This window comes from Oncorhynchus masou, chromosome 20 (genome assembly GCF_036934945.1).
Source record: "Oncorhynchus masou masou isolate Uvic2021 chromosome 20, UVic_Omas_1.1, whole genome shotgun sequence".
NCBI classification, from domain to species: Eukaryota; Metazoa; Chordata; class Actinopteri; order Salmoniformes; family Salmonidae; genus Oncorhynchus; species Oncorhynchus masou.
This window is the reverse complement of record NC_088231.1, coordinates 18,110,333-18,134,027: the sequence shown is the minus strand read 5'-3', so window position 1 is coordinate 18,134,027 and position 23,695 is coordinate 18,110,333. Positions and strand designations below refer to the sequence as shown.

Below are 23,695 nucleotides of genomic sequence, written 5' to 3'. Positions count from 1 at the left end.
GGGCAGGGCTCGACTCGCGTACTCTGAAGACGAAGCTAACTGTCTTGAGAGACTGGAGTGGAAGAAGCAAGTCTCCAAGGAGTCGTAAAGAAGCCACGAGGCAATAGGGGAACTCCTGCGACCTATGACAGCTTGAGAAAAACTGATGAAACCGAAAGAAGAACCAGGAAGTCAAGACTGAGAGAGGGGTGGGGGAAAAATCCCCCTAGAGCTCGGCATGAGTTTCCTGAGACACACACACACACACACACTCTTCCTGTCTGACTAAAGGAAGGGGGAGTGGTACACTCCTCCTACTCTCCAATCCTCTGTTTCTCAGACAGACAGTTAAGCTCAGAAAGCTTGTAGAGTCAGTTTAAAGGGATTGGACGACGAAGCGGAACCCATGTCCTGTCACTGTGCAGATCCAGTCCGGTGTTTGGGGCCAGCCGTAGTCATAGTGTGCACTATTGTGTGCGGCTGAAGGAGAAGAAGGGGAAAAAAGGGGGAAAGAAAGACCAGGCCCTTTGTGTGGTGGAGGGACTCACCAGGAGAGGTTTTCTCATTACTTTAGCTTTGCCAGCAAGGCAAGGCAAGGCAAGACTCTACCACTGACACACACACCGAACACACACACACACACACACACAACGAACACACACACACACACACACACACACACACACACACACACACACACACACACACACACACACACACACACACACACACACACACACACACCATTCAACTTGTCTACACGGCGTGCTGGCTGGCTGCTTCTCTGCCAGTTACATATGTGTGTGGCACTCAGAGTGGCCAACAGAGACACACCACCGACCGACCGGGCTTCTCCTCCTGATGATAAGAGTCGACGTTGACGTCAGAGACTGGCCCCATGAATATTGATGTTGGAGGATAGTCCGTTTCATAGAAGAACAGAAGGAAGCAAGATGGCGGCCCTTAGGATTTTGTTAAAGAGGAGATCCAGACGGTTTGTTGGAATTTCTACAAAGTGGAGGGACGTAAAAAGAGGTAAGACTCAGCTCCGTTTGTTTTTGGCACTCGTTGTCCTTCTCCTTTTGACCTTTGTTGGTCTTTTCGGTGGCTCTGTGGCTTAGTACAAGGCATGCTAATGTTCCTCAGCAAAAGCATGAGCTAGCTAAATTAATAAGGTGGGGGATATTAGATAAAGCTTCTCCTTCCAACATGGCTGACAATTTTCTTGTTTTCTTTTTTGCTAGTTGAAATAGAGAGATCTCAGTTTGTTTGCATCTGATGTTGGTCAGTGGACGCTCAAGTAGCCTTAGGGAATGTGTCTAGTGTAGAAAATGGAGACCTTGTTCAGTACTTTTCTTGAGGCATTATGAACAAGGCAAATCCTCTGATGTTCAGTGCAACAGAGACGCAGCTCGCTCCCCAGTTGAAAAATATATCTCATCTCTAAAATGGTAATTGTCCTTATTTTGATGTTTTATTTGAGTGCTTTGTTTTCCAGGGAAAATATTGTAATTTTACTTCTGCAAATCTATCATAGTGAAGGACTCTTTAACCAGAAATCATTCATGCAGTCAGTTTCTGTCCTTTTTTCTTTGTGGTCTCACGGTTGTGTTCTTGTGTTGATTATGTTCAAGCTAAAAAGATGGATTGGGTCTAATTTAGAACAGCACTATGCCTCCAGTCCATCACTAAGACTGTAGTGCCTGGGAACGAGAGCTGGGAGCGAGAGCTGGGAGCGGGGGAGAGTGTAGCTTCTGGCTCTGTGCATCCTGTGAATCAGCTTTCACCGGTGAATGACAAGCAGACACAAAGGCAGGCCAGCACAGTCCAAGGAGTGGAAGAGAGAGAAGAGAATTGTGGTGGATAGCAGAGGGATGATGAGGTCAGAAGCTTGAAAGGATATTGAAACTCAATCCCATCACACCATTAGCTGAACGACACAAGAATTGGAATTCTGGAAGCAGGTCTTTTCCGAAGGTTGAAATAGATTTTTTCCCCAACTGGACCCCAACAAATATGTCTCCCAGAAGTTGACTCAGTTCTGTTACACCATGAAGTCACCATGAAAATGTTAAGAATCCAGCAATTGAACAACAACAACAATAATATAACATTTTAGGACATGTTAGCTTTGCATTATGCAAACAGTTTTCCTACTGTTTTACATATTAAAATGATATATGTTGCCTTTTGTGAGAGTCTGAGATCATGTGTCTGGGCAAGTCCACATGCGCTGCCATGCAAGAAGGCAGCACACAGCACTTTAATAAACAGATTATTGTCAAAACAAAGGCAGTGATGGAGGTGTTTCTAGCATTTACTCGATCTCAATTTGCATTTATGTTTTACTGATGAACAGAAATGATTCGATATTGTTGACATTTGTTTTTGTCACAATTTGCCATATTTTGTCATGTATTTATTTGACATACATTTACTTGAATTGAATATAAAACAAACCAAGGCACATCAGCATTAGCTAGCTAGACAATCAATACATAGCTATGCTATGCTAGCTGTCAGATACAGTACAAACGAATAACAGGGATTCCTACACACATCCAAGCTACACTAACCAAGATGACTGGTTTTATTAGTCCAACACCTCTCTTCCCTTGAACAAATGAGTTGCTAATGGAGAGTGTTGTTTTTCTGTTATCTTTGCTGAATTTGCTAACAGGCCACATTTAGGATTAGCATCATAATGAGCTACTAGAATATTACACAGATAAAGGCCTGCTATCTTTTGCCCTTATTTGTGTATTCCGGCTTGTGTATTGCGCTGGTCCTGCATGCACTTTCAATTGGGGGTCATCCCACAATAGCAGCTAGCAGTAGTAGTTTGTGTGAAATGCAAAGTAAGGCATGCCTGCCCAGGGGGAGCACAGCACAACAAGTGGCTACTAATGAGCTGTTGTAAATAAACACCACAGCCAAGGGGAGGTGCACGGTGCAGAGGCTAACATATACTAATGCTAGAACAATGACGGAATCTCAGCCAAGTGCTACAAACTAATATCACCTGTGATAGCTTGGAATGCCAGGGTAAATGTACTAGGCTAAAGCTAGCCTAACGGGGTGAAACATATTGGAGGGAACTGCAGTTATATTCAGCAAAAATGTCAGTTGCTTGTCAAACGGGCCTCGAGGACAACCGTCAAAGCTAATCTAGCTATTTGAACTGTTGATTAAGGCAAAGTCTTCATCTGCATTTTAGTCAACTCCACCATATAAAGTAAACAGAGGGTTTAAAATATATATATATATTTATCTTTACCACAGAACTATTGACAAACTAAAATGTTCCTCCGTGATATCAGAGAACAGAGAGCAATATTTAAATATTTACAGTTGATATATATTTTGAAGAAGGAATCAAAAGCTTTCGATGCAACAATGGCAGCGTGGCTCCGGCTCTGTTTTGATTTGGTAAGCATGGTCAGTGACTCGCAGCGGCAACCTATCTCGTAACGTAACTAGGGGAGTGCACCGTAGTCCTCCATAGTTCTCGTGAAGTTTGTTTTGACTGGATGAGGTAGTATACTGTTTTTTTATGTTTTGAAATTAATTGTGCCATTTGAGGCTCATTTGCCCCAGATAAGATAATGTAGAGAAATAGGCCTTGAGTGAAAATAATTCTACTTGATTCATATTGGAGCTGTATGCTTATCCTAAGCTAAAGGATAAGACTAGCTTTATTTTGTAGTGGATCAAACAGCTGCAAGCCAATATTGGAGGATGCATGGACTTTGTCTTTGAGTTAAGTGTCTTCCTTGAGTTGTTGACGGCATTTCTCAGTAAGTAAAATGAATGCAATGCACATTGCACTGCTTACATCATTGATACTGCAGGATGTTAGCCGAGGAAGACATTTCTTTTTCATTGGATACATTAGATGGTATCAGACAGCAAGATTGCTATACAACCGTTTGTTTCTCAACTTCTATCAAGAGATGTGTTCTATCATAAGTACAGATATAAAGCGAGACAAAAAAGTCAGAGTTGATACTTCATTTATGGGTAAAATATTGTGCCCAAAGCAAGGACTAGATTGTGTAATTTTAGCACAGAAGGAGGCCTTTACACAAGACAGGAGTCACTTGGCAAGCCAAGATATTGTCTTGAACACACAACCTCCATTTTCCCTTTGTGTTGTTTTCATTAGCACCACATGTGTTGTTACATCAGCATTGGAAAAAGGCACCATATCTGAGCCACAGATCCTAGTAGGGAGAATGTCAACACATGGTAGCTAGAGGAGGGGGGGGGCAGTCCAGTCAGAAAGATCAATCACAAGAATGGACATGTCTGTTCTCATCAATCCACACCCACTGATAAAGCTGGGTATGGTTGGACTACTCCTCTTGCTTCTTCCTCTTTATGTTATCTAAGGGAGAAAAGACAATATCAAGCTTTGGGGGTAAGAATGTCCAGTGGTTTCAGTCTCCATGGTTTCTGCAACAATGCTGTCCATTCACAATGGGCAGGGTTTTACCTCTGACCTCCAACCGCAGGCCACTCATCACATTTCGACCCCAAAGGCCACGGTAACCCTGCTGCAGAGATGACACAGTGGAACAGGTTAAGAGACATGCATTGCCTCTGTGTAGCTACCAACCTGGCTCTGTTGATCACATTCCTCCTCCTCAGACAAAATGGCGACATACTGTGTCTCATAATGACCTCTGGAGATATTGATTTAGCTCTCTGCTGCTCCCAGCCTCGATAGTTGAAGAATCGTGGTAAAATGTGCACCGGTTATTACTGCCTTATTACATGAGTCTATTGGATGCAATTTCATTCATTCAATGTGCATGGTCTTTACTTTCAATGTGCATGTTGTCCAGATAGTCTACTTTATGATTTACATTATAACCTCTCGATTGTCTCATCACAAGGCATTTAGGTTCATTTCGTGTTCAAATGAGTCCCTTCTAGCTTTTCAGCTTCTATGGTGTGTGTTTCTAAACAATATTATGAAAGAGTTTCATTTCCCAAAAGATTACCTAGCATTTCTGTCCTTGTTTGGCATTTGACTGTTGGTGTAGAAACCACAGTTTTGGCCCTGCCCTGGTTGTTACTCATCGCTAGAATTACACAATTATCTTCTTCCTGCGATTAAGCAACTCTACCCACTACAGAACACCTCTCTCTCTCTCTCTCTCTCTCTCTCTCTCTCTCTCTCTAATTTAAGGGCTTTATTGGCATGGGAAACATATGTTAACATTGCCAAAGCAAGTGAAGTAGATAATAAACAAAAGTGAAATAAACAATAAAAATGTACAGTAAACATTACACATATGTATATACAGTGTTGTAACTCTCTCTCTCTTTCTCTGGAAGAGGCCTTGGCCCTTCCATCCGTGTGTCTGTGTTTTAATTACGGCTACGGTTTGGAGTGATACGGCTGCCTCGTTGAGACTAAGTGGCACGGGCCGACCAGAGGGAGTGTTCTTTTGGCCCTTGAAGTGTGTATCGATGTCAGCCGGTTGGGGTTTACCTCAGGGGTGAGTAGACCTGCCGGTGAGGGCACAACTAGGACAGGACTCCCTTTCCGGTCTCCACGTGAGTGTGAGCACATGGCCGCCACTGTTTACAAACACCACCCAGGCATTCCAGAGTAGACCTCGTTACGTAACGGCTCCGACAGCGAGCAGCATCTCTTCCCCGTTCCCGCCACTCGGCCGCTCCTCTCTGCTCCTAAGATATTTGAACGCTGCCATCGGTCCCCGACACCACCACAAGCGAAAGGAAGGGGGAGGCGGAGAGGTGAAGCGAGTGAGCGAGAGACGAAGATTGACGCTGGCCAAGGTAGTGTCTGGAAAGCAGAACATGGCAACACTAAAGACAGCGTCAGCGTCTCTCTGAGCTCCCGCCACGCTGACAGCAAAGACTCCAGAGCACGTGAACGCCCAAATAAACCTACACACCAGTACGGCTGGCTCCAAACTAGTAATTGAACTAGAAGCATGCTATCTGTTTTCATACCGTGTTGCAATATTCAGTCCAAAGATCAAAACAAAGGTTATGAGAAACGGGTATTCAGTTTGCCCAGCGCATGGAATGACTAGGTGCTTTTCTTGTCATTACTCACTGGTTGTAACTTCTACTGGTTGAGCCTTTCTCAGATGAATAAAGGAAAGAAGTTTACTGTGGTTGAAGTCATGGCAGAAATGAAACCCCAAAAAGCGGAATATTGGAGTGTCAAACACACACTTCTGAAGGCGTTTAGATTAGTTTCACTTTAAAATATCTCCCCTTCCGAGAATCTTTCGTGTTGGTTTCCTCTATGTTGCCTTTTGATGAGGCAGACTATTTGAAGAGGTGCCAATTCATTGGCAAATGTGGTTTTCTAAAATCTGGGGGATATTTACTGTTACCTGCTGTGCAAATGGCAAACCAGTTCATTTTTCCTTTGTCAAGAATGTAGAGTAAGTCAAAACCACCACGTGACTGAGTGAGTGGAGTTGCCCTAGCATTGCCTTCCAACTCCAAATATAGCCAAGCTGGGTAGAGTTCTGACTAGGTCGGGTTGGCTAAGTTCAGAGAGTTCGGGGTTAGATAAAACAACTGAACACTACACTACAGTGTCTAAATCCAATACAGATATAAAACAACTGAACACTACACTACAGTGTCTAAATCCTATACAGATATAAAACAACTGAACACTACACTACAGTGTCTAAATCCTATACAGATATAAAACAACTGAACACTACACTACAGTGTCTAAATCCTAAACAGATATAAAACAACGCCAGGGGAATTTGTTTTCATCAGAGACCAGATTTTTGACTGTAGTTCTCATGAATTAATGTGTGTGTGTGTGTGTGTGTGTCTGTGTGTGTGTGTGTGTGTGTGTGTGTGTGTGTGTGTGTGTGTGTGTGTGTGTGTGTGTGTGTGTGTGTGTGTGTGTGTGTGTGTGTGTGTGTGTGTGTGTGTGTGTGTGTGTGTGTAAGATTGATCCAGTGTAACTCGGCAGGGGTGTTGTGGTGGTGATACAGTATGGTTGACTATAGCTGTCTGATACAGTATGGTTGACTCCTAGCTGATACAGTATGGTTGACTACTAGCTGTCTGATGCAGTATGGTTGACTATAGCTGTCTGATACAGTATGGTTGACTATAGCTGTCTGATACAGTATGGTTGACTACTAGTTGCCCTAGCATTGCCCTAGCATCGTGTTGGTTTCTCTATGTTGCCTTTTGATGAGGCAGACTATTTGAAGAGGTGCCAATTCATTGGCAAATGTGGTTTTCAAAATCTGGGGATATTTACTGGTTTTGAAGAATGTAGAGTAAGTCAAAACCACCACGTGACTGAGTGTGGAGTTGCTGATCCAAATATAGCAGTTCTGATAGGTCGGGTTGGCAAAGTTCAGACTTAGATAAAACAACTGAACACTACACTACAGTGTCTAAATCCAATACAGTATGGTTGAACACTACAGTGTCTAAATCCTATACAGTATAAAACAACTGAACACTACACTACAGTGTCTAATATACAGATATAAAACAACTGAACACTACACTACAGTGTCTAAATCCTATACAGATATAAAACAACGCCAGGGGAATTTGTTTTCATCAAAGACCAGATTTTTGACTGTAGTTCTCATGAATTAATGTGTGTGTGTGTGTGTGTGTGTGTGTGTGTGTGTGTGTGTGTGTGTGTGTGTGTGTGTGTGTGTGTGTGTGTGTGTGTGTGTGTGTGTGTGTGTGTGTGTGTGTGTGTGTGTGTGTGTGATTGATCCAGTGTAACTGGCAGGGGTGTTGTGGTGGTGATACAGTATGGTTGACTATAGCTGTCTGATACAGTATGGTTGACTGCTAGTTGTCTGATACAGTATGGTTGACTATAGCTGTCTGATACAGTATGGTTGACTACTAGCTGTCTGATACAGTATGGTTGACTATAGCTGTCTGATACAGTATGGTTGACTACTAGCTGTCTGCATCGTGTTGGTTTCCTCTATGTTGCCTTTTGATAGGCAGACTATTTGAAGAGGTGCCAATTCATTGGCAAATGTGTTTTCTAAAATCTGGGGGATATTTACTGTTACCTGGTGCAAATGAAACTATAGCAAGAATGTCTGATACAGTATGGTTGACTACTAGCTGTCTGATACAGTATGGTTGACTACTAGCTGTCTAAATCCAATACAGATACAGTATGTGTCTAAATCCTATACAGATATAAAAAACTAACACTACACTACAGTGTCTGATATAAAACAGTATGTGTCTGACTACAGATATAAAACAACGCTTTGTTTTCATGACCAGATACTGTAGTTCTCATGAATTAATGTGTGTGTGTGTGGTGTGTGTGTGTGTGTGTGTGTGTGTGTGTGTGTGTGTGTGTGTGTGTGATTGATCCAGTGTCTGATACAGTATGGTTGACTATAGCTGTCTGATACAGTATGGTTGACTGCTAGTTGTCTGATACAGTATGGTTGACTATAGCTGTCTGATACAGTATGGTTGACTACTAGCTGTCTGATACAGTATGGTTGACTATAGCTGTCTGATACAGTATGGTTGACTATAGTTGTCTGATACAGTATGGTTGACTATAGCTGTCTGATACAGTATGGTTGACTATAGCTGTCTGATACAGTATGGTTGACTACTAGATACAGTATGGTTGACTGCTAGCTGTCTGATACAGTATGGTTGACTATAGCTGTCTGATACAGTATGGTTGACTGCTAGTTGTCTGATACAGTATGGTACTATAGTGTCTGATACAGTATGGTTGACTATAGCTGTCTGATACAGTATGGTTGACTACTAGCTGTCTGATACAGTATGGTTGACTACTAGCTGTCTGATACAGTATGGTTGACTGCTAGTTGTCTGATACAGTATGGTTGACTGCTAGCTGTCTGATACAGTATGGTTGACTATAGCTCTCTGATACAGTATGGTTGACTACTAGCTGTCTGATACAGTATGGTTGACTGTCTGATACAGTATGGTTGACTATAGCTGTCTGATACAGTATGGTTGACTGCTAGCTGTCTGATACAGTATGGTTGACTATAGCTGTCTGATACAGTATGGTTGACTATAGCTGTCTGATACAGTATGGTTGACTATAGTCTGATACAGTATGGTTGACTGCTAGCTGTCTGATACAGTATGGTTGACTATAGCTATCTGATACAGTATGGTTGACTACTAGCTGTCTGATACAGTATGGTTGACTACTAGCTGTCTGATACAGTATGGTTGACTACTAGCTGTCTGATACAGTATGGTTGACTGCTAGTTGTCTGATACAGTATGGTTGACTACTAGCTGTCTGATACAGTATGGTTGACTATAGCTGTCTGATACAGTATGGTTGACTATAGCTGTCTGATACAGTATGGTTGACTGCTAGTTGTCTGATACAGTATGGTTGACTGCTAGTTGTCTGATACAGTATGGTTGACTACTAGCTGTCTGATACAGTGTGGTTGACTATAGCTGTCTGATACAGTATGGTTGACTACTAGCTGTCTGATACAGTATGGTTGACTATAGCTGTCTGATACAGTATGGTTGACTATAGCTGTCTGATACAGTATGGTTGACTATAGTTGTCTGATACAGTATGGTTGACTATAGCTGTCTGATACAGTATGGTTGACTACTAGCTGTCTGATACAGTATGGTTGACTGCTAGCTGTCTGATACAGTATGGTTGACTATAGCTGTCTGATACAGTATGGTTGACTATAGCTGTCTGATACAGTATGGTTGACTGCTAGCTGTCTGATACAGTATGGTTGACTATAGCTGTCTGATACAGTATGGTTGACTACTAGCTGTCTGATACAGTATGGTTGACTATAGCTGTCTGATACAGTATGGTTGACTACTAGCTGTCTGATACAGTATGGTTGACTACTAGCTGTCTGATACAGTATGGTTGACTATAGCTGTCTGATACAGTATGGTTGACTGCTAGCTGTCTGATACAGTATGGTTGACTATAGCTGTCTGATACAGTATGGTTGACTGCTAGCTGTCTGATACAGTATGGTTGACTATAGCTGTCTGATACAGTATGGTTGACTACTAGCTGTCTGATACAGTATGGTTGACTGCTAGCTGTCTGATACACTATAGCTGTCTGATACAGTATGGTTGACTATAGCTGTCTGATACAGTATGGTTGACTGCTAGTTGTCTGATACAGTATGGTTGACTATAGCTGTCTGATACAGTATGGTTGACTATAGCTGTCTGATACAGTATGGTTGACTATAGCTGTCTGATACAGTATGGTTGACTATAGCTGTCTGATACAGTATGGTTGACTATAGCTGTCTGATACAGTATGGTTGACTATAGCTGTCTGATACAGTATGGTTGACTATAGCTGTCTGATACAGTATGGTTGACTACTAGCTGTCTGATACAGTATGGTTGACTACTAGCTGTCTGATACAGTATGGTTGACTATAGCTGTCTGATACAGTATGGTTGACTACTAGCTGTCTGATACAGTATGGTTGACTGCTATAGATACAGTGTCTGATACAGTATGGTTGACTACTAGTTGTCTGATACAGTATGGTTGACTGCTAGTTGTCTGATACAGTATGGTTGACTACTAGCTGTCTGATACAGTATGGTTGACTATAGCTGTCTGATACAGTATGGTTGACTACTAGCTGTCTGATACAGTATGGTTGACTGCTAGCTGTCTGATACAGTATGGTTGACTATAGCTGTCTGATACAGTATGGTTGACTACTAGTTGTCTGATACAGTATGGTTGACTGCTAGTTGTCTGATACAGTATGGTTGACTACTAGCTGTCTGATACAGTATGGTTGACTATAGCTGTCTGATACAGTATGGTTGACTACTAGCTGTCTGATACAGTATGGTTGACTACTAGTTGTCTGATACAGTATGGTTGACTATAGCTGTCTGATACAGTATGGTTGACTACTAGCTGTCTGATACAGTATGGTTGACTACTAGCTGTCTGATACAGTATGGTTGACTCCTAGCTGTCTGATACAGTATGGTTGACAATAGCTGTCTGATACAGTATGGTTGACTATAGCTGTCTGATACAGTATGGTTGACTATAGCTGTCTGATACAGTATGGTTGACTATAGCTGTCTGATACAGTATGGTTGACTGCTAGCTGTCTGATACAGTATGGTTGACTATAGCTGTCTGATACAGTATGGTTGACTATAGCTGTCTGATACAGTATGGTTGACTATAGCTGTCTGATACAGTATGGTTGACTATAGCTGTCTGATACAGTATGGTTGACTACTAGCTGTCTGATACAGTATGGTTGACTATAGCTGTCTGATACAGTATGGTTGACTACTAGCTGTCTGATACAGTATGGTTGACTACTAGCTGTCTGATACAGTATGGTTGACTATAGCTGTCTGATACAGTATGGTTGACAATAGCTGTCTGATACAGTATGGTTGACTGCTAGTTGTCTGATACAGTATGGTTGACTACTAGTTGTCTGATACAGTATGGTTGACTATAGCTGTCTGATACAGTATGGTTGACTACTAGTTGTCTGATACAGTATGGTTGACTGCAGTTGTCTGATACAGTATGGTTGACTGCTTGTTATCTGATACAGTATGGTTGACTACTAGCTGTCTGATAAGTATGGTTGACTACTAGCTGTCTGATACAGTATGGTTGACTACTAGTTGTCTGATACAGTATGGTTGACTGCTAGCTGTCTGATACAGAATGGTTGACTGCTAGTTGTCTGATACAGTATGGTTGACTGCTAGTTGTCTGATACAGTAACTCAAAGTATGGTTGACTGCTAGTTGTCTGATACAGTATGGTTGACTGCTAGTTGTCTGATACAGTATGGTTGACTGAAGTTGTCTGATACAGTATGGTTGACTGCTAGTTGTCTGATACAGTATGGTTGACTGCTAGTTGTCTGATACAGTATGGTTGACTGCTAGTTGTCTGATACAGTATGGTTGACTGCTAGTTGTCTGATCCGGATCTAACGGATTATCTATCTGTCTATTTTTTTTTTTTAAGATTAAGATCTGAAAATTATCTCCATAACTAATGCCTTCATTAGTGAGTCGCATGATCTGAAGAGGAACCCAATCCTTCCCCCATGACTGAGGAATCCACACAGGGACCACATATAAACAACTGCTTCTTCTGAGACTGTTTGCCTTCATCTAAAATGTACTGAATATTATTATTATTATTATTATATTTGACTCCAAGAATTGGTTTAAAAAAAGAAATCAAATGCTGCTGTACATAGAGTTAGCTAGAGGTAGTCGGCTGTACCTGCGCTCAAACACTGGTATTTTTCATCCTACAGCTTGTTCTCCATCTTCTTTTTAAAAGTTAGCAATTTTTTTTTGCACTTTTATTTCCCTGACTGATTAAAAACTAATTTGCTCATGCTCTCTATTGTCTTTCTGCAGCAGACAGAGCAATATGTTTCAAAATATCAAATCTCAGTATCGAAATTGCAATGCATATAGAATCGTGAGAATCGCAATACATATCGTATCGGCACCTAAGTATTGTGATAATATCATATCGTGAGGTCCCTGGCATTTCACACGTCCTACTAAAAATGGCTGTCAGGTAAAGTGGCTTCTCCCTCTCCCTGTTGTCTACAAAGGGAGCAGCATGGAACACACAAAGACAGCTGGTCCTGAATGTCATTCAAGAGCATAAACCTTACCCAAGGCCATACTTTGCATTGAATGACATCACTAAGTTCTTCTGAAGGCTCATAGCGAACAGCCGAGCCCAGCCTCAGATATGAGGTTTCCTCAGTGGAATGTGACCAGTGTGGCAGCTGGTGCTTCTCCTTTCAATCCCTTCCCCCTTTCAATGTCAAGGCTGTTTGTTTTTCATGCAGACGTGCGTATTTACATTGCGGAAAAAGTCTGGTTCAGCAGGTTTTGGAGGTTTAACCATCTTTGTTTTTTGATTCCCTTGGTGGAGTGAATTGTTGTGTCCTCCCCTGCTCAACTGATTGGATAATCAACCCTTATCTACACCACCCCACAGTCCTTTGCTTAGTCTTCCAGATGTGTTTGACTACAGGCCTACAGGCCAGGGAAGACATTCACAGTGAAAAAAACAACAGTCTATATGTACAGCTATGCACAGTAACCTACTAAACGGCCTGATAGTAGTGCAACATGATTCATGATTCATATAGCTCTTTGAGTCATTTAAATGAATGAGAGCGACATAAACTATATATGGGTGTAAGAGAAATGGCACAGTAGGAAAAATAAATTAATCTGCCACTTGATTAGTGGTGCCTCAATGTCCTTCTCTGGGAACCTTAATTCGTAGAATGCATCCCTCACTCAGAGTGATTTGTGATCCTGCTGCTTCCATATAAGGAGAGGGAGTCACGTGCCTCATGTCAGTTGAGTGGAGGGAAAAGAGGGACCATAGCAACAGACGTTTAGGTCAGGCTGCTTGGAAACCAATGCGGTGGAAGGATATCAATATTTTGCCAGCTGAGCTCAAACGGTGGAGAACATCACTAATATTCCTCGTTCACTTAGGTCCAGGGGCAAGCACTGCATTCATGCTTTGGATGTAACCTCACATAATGCCCATCATTTAAATGATATTACTAAAGTATTGTGTAACACATTGTTATTACTACACAAGAGCAACTTAATGTTAATGTTACCAAGAGAAGAGATGTAAAATGACTGGCCTATTTGTTGTTGTTGTTTTGTGTACAACTACTACATATTTTAGATAGGCCCCTAGTTCTCATGTGTCATTCATACAGATCAGCCCTATTCTATTGAATGATAAGATCTGTTGAGAAGGCGTTTGGGGTTTTGGATTCCTCCACTGCCATGTGTGTCTAATGTTATGATTTCCTTTTCATGTTTCCCTGCACCCTGTTTACTGTTCACTTCCCCTTCCTGTTTAAAGGCACATCCCCTTCCTGTTTAAAGGCTCCTCCCCTTCCTCTTTAAAGGCACCCTGGGTTGGATTTGGATCATTCAAACAGAAACAAAGCATTTGCTAAATAAATGTTCCAGTGAGGTGAGCTAAGTACACTGCCAGGTCTGGGGGCTTGCAGAATAGAAACATTGGGATTTCTCATAAGTTGGCCTAAAAATGACATACGTTTTTCGCTTCATGATAGATGAGTCTTTGGTCAGTGGGTAAAGATGCTTTCAGTCAAGTGTAACAGACCAACCATATAAGGTATTCAATTCCATTTTTATTTAAATCATTAACAGCAATTGCTCACAAAAGCGGCACCAACAGTGCTACAGTGCAAGGCAGCATACAATCAGCAAGGTAATACTAAACCACCGTCTAAATATGGAGTTCCACAGCAATGCTGGGAGAAAACAGCTGTTGAAATGTAGTATATCTCAGTATTTTGGACATGAAACAAACTGCTTTCACCAAAACAGTTCATGCAGCTCCAAGCTCCAGCAAACCATAAAAAGAAACTAAAAGAAGTCTGGTTTTGAGAAAACAGAAAATCAAAATGGCCGAACACTACCATAGCAGCAACAACCACAAATGTGGCTTTCTATCGATCCACTCTGAGTAGGATCAATGAGTAAAGCACATGTACTCCCTGCCAGTGTAGCTTTTGTCCACTCAGCCGCTCTCCGGTTAATGTTTAGAGCAGATGGCTTCAGCGCACTAATAAGGTGGTCGCCATGGCTACCGTGCACTCTGAAAGAAATTAACATTGCGGGTGCACAACAGTTCATCAAGTTTAGTCAGATATATTGACTGTGGAGCAGAGACAAAGGGAATGGTGGATGGTTGGTGTAGAGGGAGGCAGAGGGGTTGGAGAGTGTGCTGTGAGAGGTTGGGTGGGTTGTGAAGCATGTTGCCGGTTTACACAGTTGCGTGTTTGTTTGGTTTCACACACACACACACACACACACACACACACACACACACACACACACACACACACACACACACACACACACACACACACACACACACACACACACACACACACACACACACACACACGACACATGACACAGGGCTTTATCTGTATAGCAGCTTGGTGTGCACAGGTCAATAACACATGCTAAGCCGTGCAGGGTCAGGGCCAGTCCGGGGTGACTGAGTCTCCCATGATCCTGGGTCAGTTGGTTCAGAGGGGTAAACCCCAAGGTTACTCATTTCCAGTCCTGTCTGGGCTAATGATCAACCCCAACCTATCAGCATAGACTTCTAGGGACCTGGATATGGGAGGACAGGGCCATGCAGTCAATGCATATTGACGCCATTGAAAACCAGCACAGAGATGATATGTACCACTAACATTGGTTGCAGTATTAACAGAAAATGATAACTGTGTTTCAGGATCAAATCTAAGGCTTGGGTTTTGTTGCTGCCGTCAACAATAAGAAACTCTGACGTCAGTAAGTAAGCCACTCAGCAAGAGTCAATCCAAATGAAACGCACAAGTGGTGCTTCCCTGATAGGAAGACAACAGTACAAGGCAAGATTGCGTAGGGGGCTTGACTGTTTGCATCATCTCAAAAGGTATATTGCTACAGAACAAACAAGGCTAATGCTAGCGGAGCAGATCTAACTGTAAGCACACCACACAGCTAATAGTACAGTTGTTGTATAATGACTTGTGGCAGTTTGCGTGTGCAGGGCTTGCAAATGACCCAGTCATACTTCCTGCTGAGCGAGTTGTGTGAGATCAGGGCAGAAGTGGATGGGAAAGGATGGACCCAACCCACAACCAGAGAAAAAGCCAGTCAGACAGGTTATCATTGACATCTGTGTCAGTGTTTGCATCCGGAATGGAACCTTATTCCTTATGTAGTGCCCCATAGGGCTCTGGTCAAAAGTAGTGCCCTATATAGGGAATAGGGTGCAATTTGGGACGCAGCCAGTATAACCAGGTATTTGATGAAAAAGTAGCTATAGAGACTTTTCACAGTCACCACAGAGTCACCAGAGTGACGCTCATATTTCAATATGAATTTGAGTCATCAAAAAAGTCTGACTTATAGTGCTGAGTGATTAACTGCTATTCCTGTTATTTTTAATTTGTTAAACAACTAATTGACCAATACCGGTTAAATTATTTGAATTATATTTCATTACTTTTTTTCTGTGAGCTCAATGGCACACATTGCATAGTTTCTATAGAGATAAATCAGATCCAGCCTGAACTGTGCGATATAGAAGGGAGTTGTAGTTTCCAACAGGCTAATATTCCACAGAGTTTAGCACATAAAACGTGGTAATTAACTACAGTGGCCATAATCCATTGTGCATCTACTTGTCCGGTCTGTGTTTATTTTACACCTGCCACAGAAGAGACAAGAGTGTACTATCGTGAGGGATGTAGAGAGCAGCAGTTGATTTGTGAGGTATCTCTACCTGAAAATGCATGATCAAAGAGATTGATAGTTGGTATTCAGCAGTCATACAAGTATGCCTTATGGACTTTGAAGAACTACTAAAATAGTGATTTTGTCAGACAGCTTAGGCCGCAGCTCTATCGAGATGAGATGACATGGAATGAAATAAAGTCATCAAATAAAACAAATGTAATATATACAACTGAAATATTTTATTGAAGTAAAGTAATGTGAATAAATGAGAGTAAATAAGTGATGAGCAGTAATGGGCGGTCACTACCAACATTGGACTTTTATACATTGTTTTATTCTGTGTTGTTACAGCATTCAACTCAAGTAATCGAAACCGAAATCGAAAACAGTGATACTTTTTTAATAATCGAACTGAAACCGAACCGACCTTACAGAGTCTGACAAAGTCGGACTTCCGATGTCTCGTTGTATTGATCTGTCTCTACAGATATTAAAATGATCACTATTCATTCACTAAACGCAACACTGAAGTCGAATTTGAAACACATTGCGTGGACAAAACGCTGATGAATAGATGTCAAAGCACAGTTGTGGAGGTAACAGAGGCCATCCATTAACTCCCACTGTACACTACAGAGAGAGAGAGGAGCACAAATACCTCAATGTGAATCGGTACCACAGAGAAACAGAGTGCCACATCTGCCTTCAATTAGAGTATGTGAATTGTGCGGAGGCAGAACCAGGCTCGGGCACCTCTTTTAGGAGGTTGGGGGTGTACTTTACAGAGGCAGGCCCCTCCTGTAGGGGGTTGGGGTTGTATGGTGCAGAGGCAGGACCAAGCTCGGGCCCCTCATTTAGGTGGTTGGGGGTGTATGGTGCAGAGGCAGAGGCAGGACCAAGCTTGGGCCCCTCATTTTTGGGGTTGGGGGTGTATGGTGCAGAAGCAGGACCAAGCTCGGGCCCCTCATTTAGGGGGTTGGGGGTATATGGTGCAGAGGCAGGACCAAGCTCGGGCCCCTCATTTAGGGGGTTGGGGGTATACGGTGCAGCGGCAGGACCAAGCTCGGGCCCCTCCTTTAGGGGGTTGGGGGTTTCTGGGATGAAATTACAAACAGGAGTGGGTGAGGTGTGTTTGAGGTCATCTATTAGTGTAGATCCAAGGAAAACGTTTTAGGAAGGGTATTACAGTGTATGTTGATGTCATTTGAGCCAAAGTACTGCGGTAAATGCAATGGTATTACATACAAACAGGCTGCCTTTAAACTAGGTTACAGTTTATCCTAGTTTGAAGATGTCATGATGTGTTTCTTTTAATTCTATTGAATATTACAGTATGTATAGTATGTATAACAAACTCCTAAAATGTCTGAGGAGTTTTTAAAAGGTGCATAAAAATGTGCATAGCTTGTATTCTTATTTGCATTGGGAAATGCATCCACTAGATGAGATTGAACAGTCTGCAGAAACAGAAATGGATTCCACAGCCAGTCGAGGGAGAGACACAGAGAGAGAGGGAGTTCAGTGCTCTAGGGCTCCAGAGGCAAGTCATGTGACACACCCTGCCTTTATCGTGTCATAATCTGGTGATTAGGCCTGGACTGCAGGCACCAACAGGAAGCTGTTCTGTTGCAGAGGAGAATGTTAAATCTAACCCACCTCAAACCAAATCAGAGACAGGAGCGAGCACTGACGAGCTAGACTGTACACTACAATGTACACATTTGAGCTTCTCGTTATTACGTTTCTAGACTCTTTCACCTCAGACAGGGAAACCGCACAGTTATAGAAGAGAAAGTCAAAACTAACCCACTTTATACCAGAGACATGAGAGAGAAAGCTAGAGAGAACTACTTAAGTTGAGATATTCAGTTTCCAGAAAATAATAGAAACTATTATACTCATTCTGTAAAACACCACACTACTGCTATTTCTCCAAATAAATGTAATACACTTTGCCAGCAATGTAGCCCTTTTGATTCAACTTCCGACATTTTCCACTGGAAAACAATTTGATCTGTTCATCTAATATCCTGTGTATAATGTACATGATATCCATCTTATATCAGAGAGAGTCAGCCATGTGGATAGCTAGCTACAGATGTTGGATCTTACTTTGCCTAAATGAATCCCTCTGTACATGGAATAGTCGACTGAGGGAAATCAACACCTTCTGTTAAAAGGGTCTGCTACACCTCTGGACTTTAATAATATGTACCCATTGATTCCTGAAGAACGGAACACCGAAATGCTTCATGAGGTTTAGTTCAACTGTCGTATCCGGTCAGAACCCAAAATATAAGCTTGGTTTACTGGAAACCAAGTAAAACGTAAACAAACACTATACAGCCTGAAAACATGGTTAAAACTATAGTTTGTATATCATGGATGGTCGGTACTTTCATCCATAACTCAGTCTATGAATTTAAGAGTGGTTACATTTCTCCAGCCCCATCCCTCAACTTGTTACCGAAACGAGCGAGGACAACTTGTTGTTATTGTTTAAACTACTGATTCATGCTTAAACTGGATTCATCTTTTGTCGCTGAGAATTCCCCTGTGCCGCAGGAAATGTAGATTAGCTTTGTGATTTACAGAAATTCACTGAAAAACACATTAACACAACTTGATATCTGTTATTCACTGTTTATTTATTCCATGCGTCACTATTTCCATGTTTTATTTTTTTTATCTTTAACTGTATTGTTGGCAAAGAACCCATAAGTAAGAATTAAACTGTTAGTCTACACCTGTTGTTTACTAAGCATGTGACGAATACAATTTGATTTGATTTAGTAACAGTATTGCACTTTCCATGTAGCCGAACAAAATAGCCAAACCAACAATAAAGAAACATTACGGACTAAACATTCAAATCCTGTTGTCACAGGATTATTTTGCTGTGACAATATAGGTCTAAATCTAAATCTGTACTCTGATCCAAATGTACTGCAAGATTACCAACCGTCTCATTAAACTGGCTTAATTAAACTCTTACCCTACGAAGTCCGGAACCTGCTGGTTTTCTGTTCTACCTGATCATTAATTGCACACACCTGGTGTACCATGTTTAAATCAGTCCCTGATTATAGGGGAACAATGGGAAAAAAGCAGTGGAACTGTCATGTCTTGTTATGTCTGTTCCTGTCCTTTCTCTTCATTCTCTCTCTCTGCTGGTCTTTTTAGGTTACCTTCTCTGTCTCTCATTCTTCAGCTGTTCTACATCTCCTCTAACTAGCTCATTCACTCTTTCACACCTGTTCTCTTTCCCCTCTGATTAGGTCTCTATTTCTTTCTGTTCCTGCTACTTTCAGTGTCTGATTCTTGTTTGTGTTTTTTGATGCCAGAAGCAAGCTGTCGTCTCGTTTGCTTCCACCTTGTCCTGTCCTGTTGGAGTCTGCCTGGCAGGAGCATCCTGCACTATACTAACGTTCTTTTTGTTCCGCTGACAACGTTGGAAGAGGATTTATGCCATTCCTGTATTTTCATTAAAGAACTCTGTTTTCTGTTAAAACCGCTTTTGGGTCTTCACTCAAGTTCATAACAGAAGAATCAGACCAAGAATGGACCCAGCGGCTCCGGACCCTTTTCACTCCGCCGTCGAGATCCAGGGAGCGATGCTAGGCAGACACGAGGAGGAATTGTCTGCTGCTCAACATGCCATTGAGACCCTGGCCGTCCAAGTCTCCGACCTCACAAGACAGGTTCACCAACTCCACCTCGATCCACCGCCCACTTCCAGGGTTTCCGAGTCTCCGGAGCCCAGGATCAACAACCCGCCGTGTTACTCTGGGGAGCCCACTGAGTGCCGCTCATTCCTCACTCAGTGTGATGTGGTGTTCTCTCTCCAGCCCAACACTTACTCCAGGAGCGCAGCCCGCATCGCCACGCCATTTCTCTCCTTACCGGACGGGCGCGTGAGTGGGGCACGGCAGTCTGGGAGGCGAGGGCTGAGTGTATTAACCAGTATCAGGACTTTAAGGAGGAGATGATACGGGTTTTTGACCGTTCTGTTTTTTGGCGAGGAGGCTTCCAGGGCCCTGTCTTCCCTATGTCAGGGGAATAGATCCATAACGGATTATTCTATTGAGTTTCGCACTCTCGCTGCCTCTAGTGACTGGAACGAGCCGGCTTTGCTCGCTCGTTTTCTGGAGGGTCTCCACGTCGAGGTTAAGGATGAGATCCTCTCCCGGGAGGTTCCTTCCAGTCTGGACTCCTTAATAGCTCTCGCTATTCGCATAGAGCGACGGTTTGATCTTCGTCGCCGAGCTCGTGGAAAGGAGCTCACGTTCTCCGTTGCTCCCCTCTCCACATCACTGCCACCTGCCGCATCACTGCCACCCTCCTCCGCCGGCTCGGATGCTGAGCCTATGCAGCTGGGGGTATTCGCATCTCGGCCAAGGAGAGGGAACGGAGAATCACCAATCGCCTCTGTCTCTACTGCGGCTCCGCTGGTCATTTTGTCACCTCATGTCCAGTAAAAGCCAGAGCTCATCAGTAAGAGGAGGGCTACTGGTGAGCGCAACTACTCAGGCCTCTCCTTCTGGATCACGCACTACCTTTCCGGTCCATCTCCGCTGGCCCGGTTCATCTGCTTCCTGCAGTGCCTTGATAGACTCTGGGGCGGAGGGCTGTTTTATGGACGAGACCTGGGCTCGGGAACATGACATTCCTCTCAGACAGTTAGGGAGCCCAGGGCCTTGTTCGCTTTAGATGGTAGTTCTCTCCCCAAGATTCAGCGTGAGACGCTGCCTTTAACCCTCACTGTCTCTGGTAATCATAGCGAAACCATTTTTTTTTAAATTTTTCGTTCACCTTTTACACCTGTTGTTTTGGGTCATCCCTGGCTAGTGCGCCATAACCCTTCTATTAATTGGTCTAGTAATACTATCCTATCCTGGAATGTTTCTTGTCATGTAACCTGTTTAATGTCTGCTATCCCTCCTGTTTCCTCTGTCTCTACTTCACAGGAGGAGCCTGGCGATTTGACAGGGGTGCCGGAGGAGTATCACGATCTGCGCACGGTGTTCAGTCGTTCCAAGGCCACTTCTCTCCCTCCACACCGGTCGTATGACTGTAGTATTGATCTCCTTCCGGGAACTACTCCCCGGGGTAGATTATACTCTCTGTCGGCTCCCGAACGTAAGGCTCTCGAGGATTATTTGTCGGTTTCGCTCAACGCCGGTACCATTGTCTCCTCCTCCTCTCCCACCGGAGCGGGGTTTTTTTTTGTTCAGAAGAAGGACGGGTCCCTGCGCCCATGCGTGGATTATCGAGGGCTGAATGACAACTGTTAAGAATCGTTATCCGCTTCCTCTTATGTCTTCAGCCTTCGAGATCCTGCAGGGAGCCAGGTTTTTCACCAAATTGGACCTTCGTAACGCCTACCATCTCGTGCGCATCAGGGAGGGGGACGAGTGGAAGACGGCGTTTAACACTCCGTTAGGGCACTTTGAATACCGGGTTCTTCCTTTCGGCCTCGTTAACGCTCCAGCTGTCTTTCAGGCACTAGTTAACGACGTCCTGAGAGACATGCTGAACATTTTTGTTTTCGTTTACATGGATGATATCCTGATTTTTTTTCTCCCGTCTCTCTCGATTCATGTTCAGCACGTGCGACGCGTCCTCCAACGCCTTTTGGAGAACTGTCTTTATGTGAAGGCTGAGAAGTGCATTTTCATGCCGCCTCTGTCCCTTTTCTCGGTTCCGTTATTTCCGCTGAGGGCATTAAGATGGATCCCGCTAAGGTCCAGGCTGTCATTGATTGGCCCGTTCCTAAGTCACGCGATCGAGCTGCAGCGCTTTCTGGGCTTCGCTAATTTCTACCGTCGTTTCATCCGTAATTTTCGGTCAGGTGGCAGCTCCTCTCACAGCCCTTACTTCTGTTAAGACGTGCTTTAAGTGGTCCGTTTCCGCCCAGGGAGCTTTTGATCTTCTTAAGAATCGTTTTACATCCGCACCTATTCTTGTTACACCTGACATCTCTAGACAGTTTGTTGTTGAGGTTGACGCGTCAGAGGTGGGCGTGGGAGCCATTCTTTCTCAGCGCTCTCTCTCTGACGGCAAGGTCCATCCTTGCGCGTTTTTCTCTCATCGCTTATCGCCGTCAGAACGTAACTATGATGTTGGTAATCGCGAACTGCTCGCCATCCGCTTAGCCCTAGGCGAATGGCGACAGTGGTTGAGGGGGGCGACCGTCCTTTGTCGTTTGGACTGACCATAGGAACCTTGAATACATCCGTTCAGCCATACGACTTAATGCGCGTCAGGCTCGTTGGGCTCTGTTTTTCGCTCGTTTCGAGTTTGTTATTTCTTATCGTCCGGGCTCAAAAACACCAAACCTGATGCTTTATCTCGTCTCTTCAGTTCTTCTGAGGTCTCCACCGACCCCGATGGGATTCTCCCTGAGGGGCGCGTTGTCGGGTTGACTGTCTGGGGAATTGAGAGGCAGGTAAAGCAAGCACTCGCCACACTCCGTCGCCGCGAGCTTGTCCTAGGAACCTTCTGTTCGTCCCCGTTCCTACTCGTCCGGCCGTTCTTCAGTGGGCCCACTCTGCCAAGTTAGCCGGCCACCCCGGCGTTCGGGGTACGCCGCTTCCATTCGCCAGCGTTTCTGGTGGCCCACTCGGAACGTGACGCGCGTCGATTTGTCGCCGCTTGTTCGGTCTGCGCGCAGACTAAATCTGGGAACTCTCCTCCTGCCGGCCGTCTCAGACCGCTTCCCATTCCCTCTCGACCGTGGTCTCACATCGCTTTAGATTTTATCACCGGACTGCCTTCATCAGCGGGGAAGACAGTTATTCTTACGGTTGTCGATAGATTCTCTAAGGCGGCTCATTTCATTCCTCTCGATAAGCTCCTTCTGCTAAGGAGACGGCTCAGATCATTATCGAGAATGTTTTCCGAATTCATGGCCTTCCGTCTGACGTCGTTTCCGACAGAGGCCCGCAGTTCACGCCTCAATTTTGGAGGGAGTTTTGCCGTTTGATTGGGGCTTCCGTCAGTCTCTCGTCCGGCTTTCATCCCCAGTCTAACGGTCAAGCCGAACGGGCCAATCAGACTGTTGGTCGCATTTTACGCAGTCTTTCTTTTCGTAACCCTGCGTCCTTGGTCAGAACAGCTCCCTGGGCAGAGTACGCCCACAACTCGCTTCCCTCGTCTGCTACCGGTCTATCCCCTTTTCAGTGTAGCCTCGGGTACCAGCCTCCGCTGTTCTCATCTCAGCTCACCGAGTCCTGCGTCCCCTCCGCTCAGGCTTTTGTCCAGCGTTGCGAGCGCACCTGGAAGGGGGTCAGGTCGGCACTTTGCCGTAATAGGGCGCAGACTGTGAGGGCCGCTAATAAGCGTAGGACCAAGAGTC

General features: G+C 43.8%; 1 protein-coding gene across 1 annotated transcript in view; it reads left to right on the top strand.

Moving 5' to 3' along the window:
• The first annotated feature begins 594 nt into the window (after positions 1 to 594).
• tet2 (tet methylcytosine dioxygenase 2) overlaps positions 595 to 23,695 on the top strand; it is a 65,686-nt gene continuing 42,585 nt past the window's right edge. The window contains 1 exon segment of the mRNA XM_064926625.1: positions 595 to 1,014. Coding sequence (XP_064782697.1) covers positions 888 to 1,014 — 127 coding nt within the window. The 5' untranslated portion in view covers positions 595 to 887.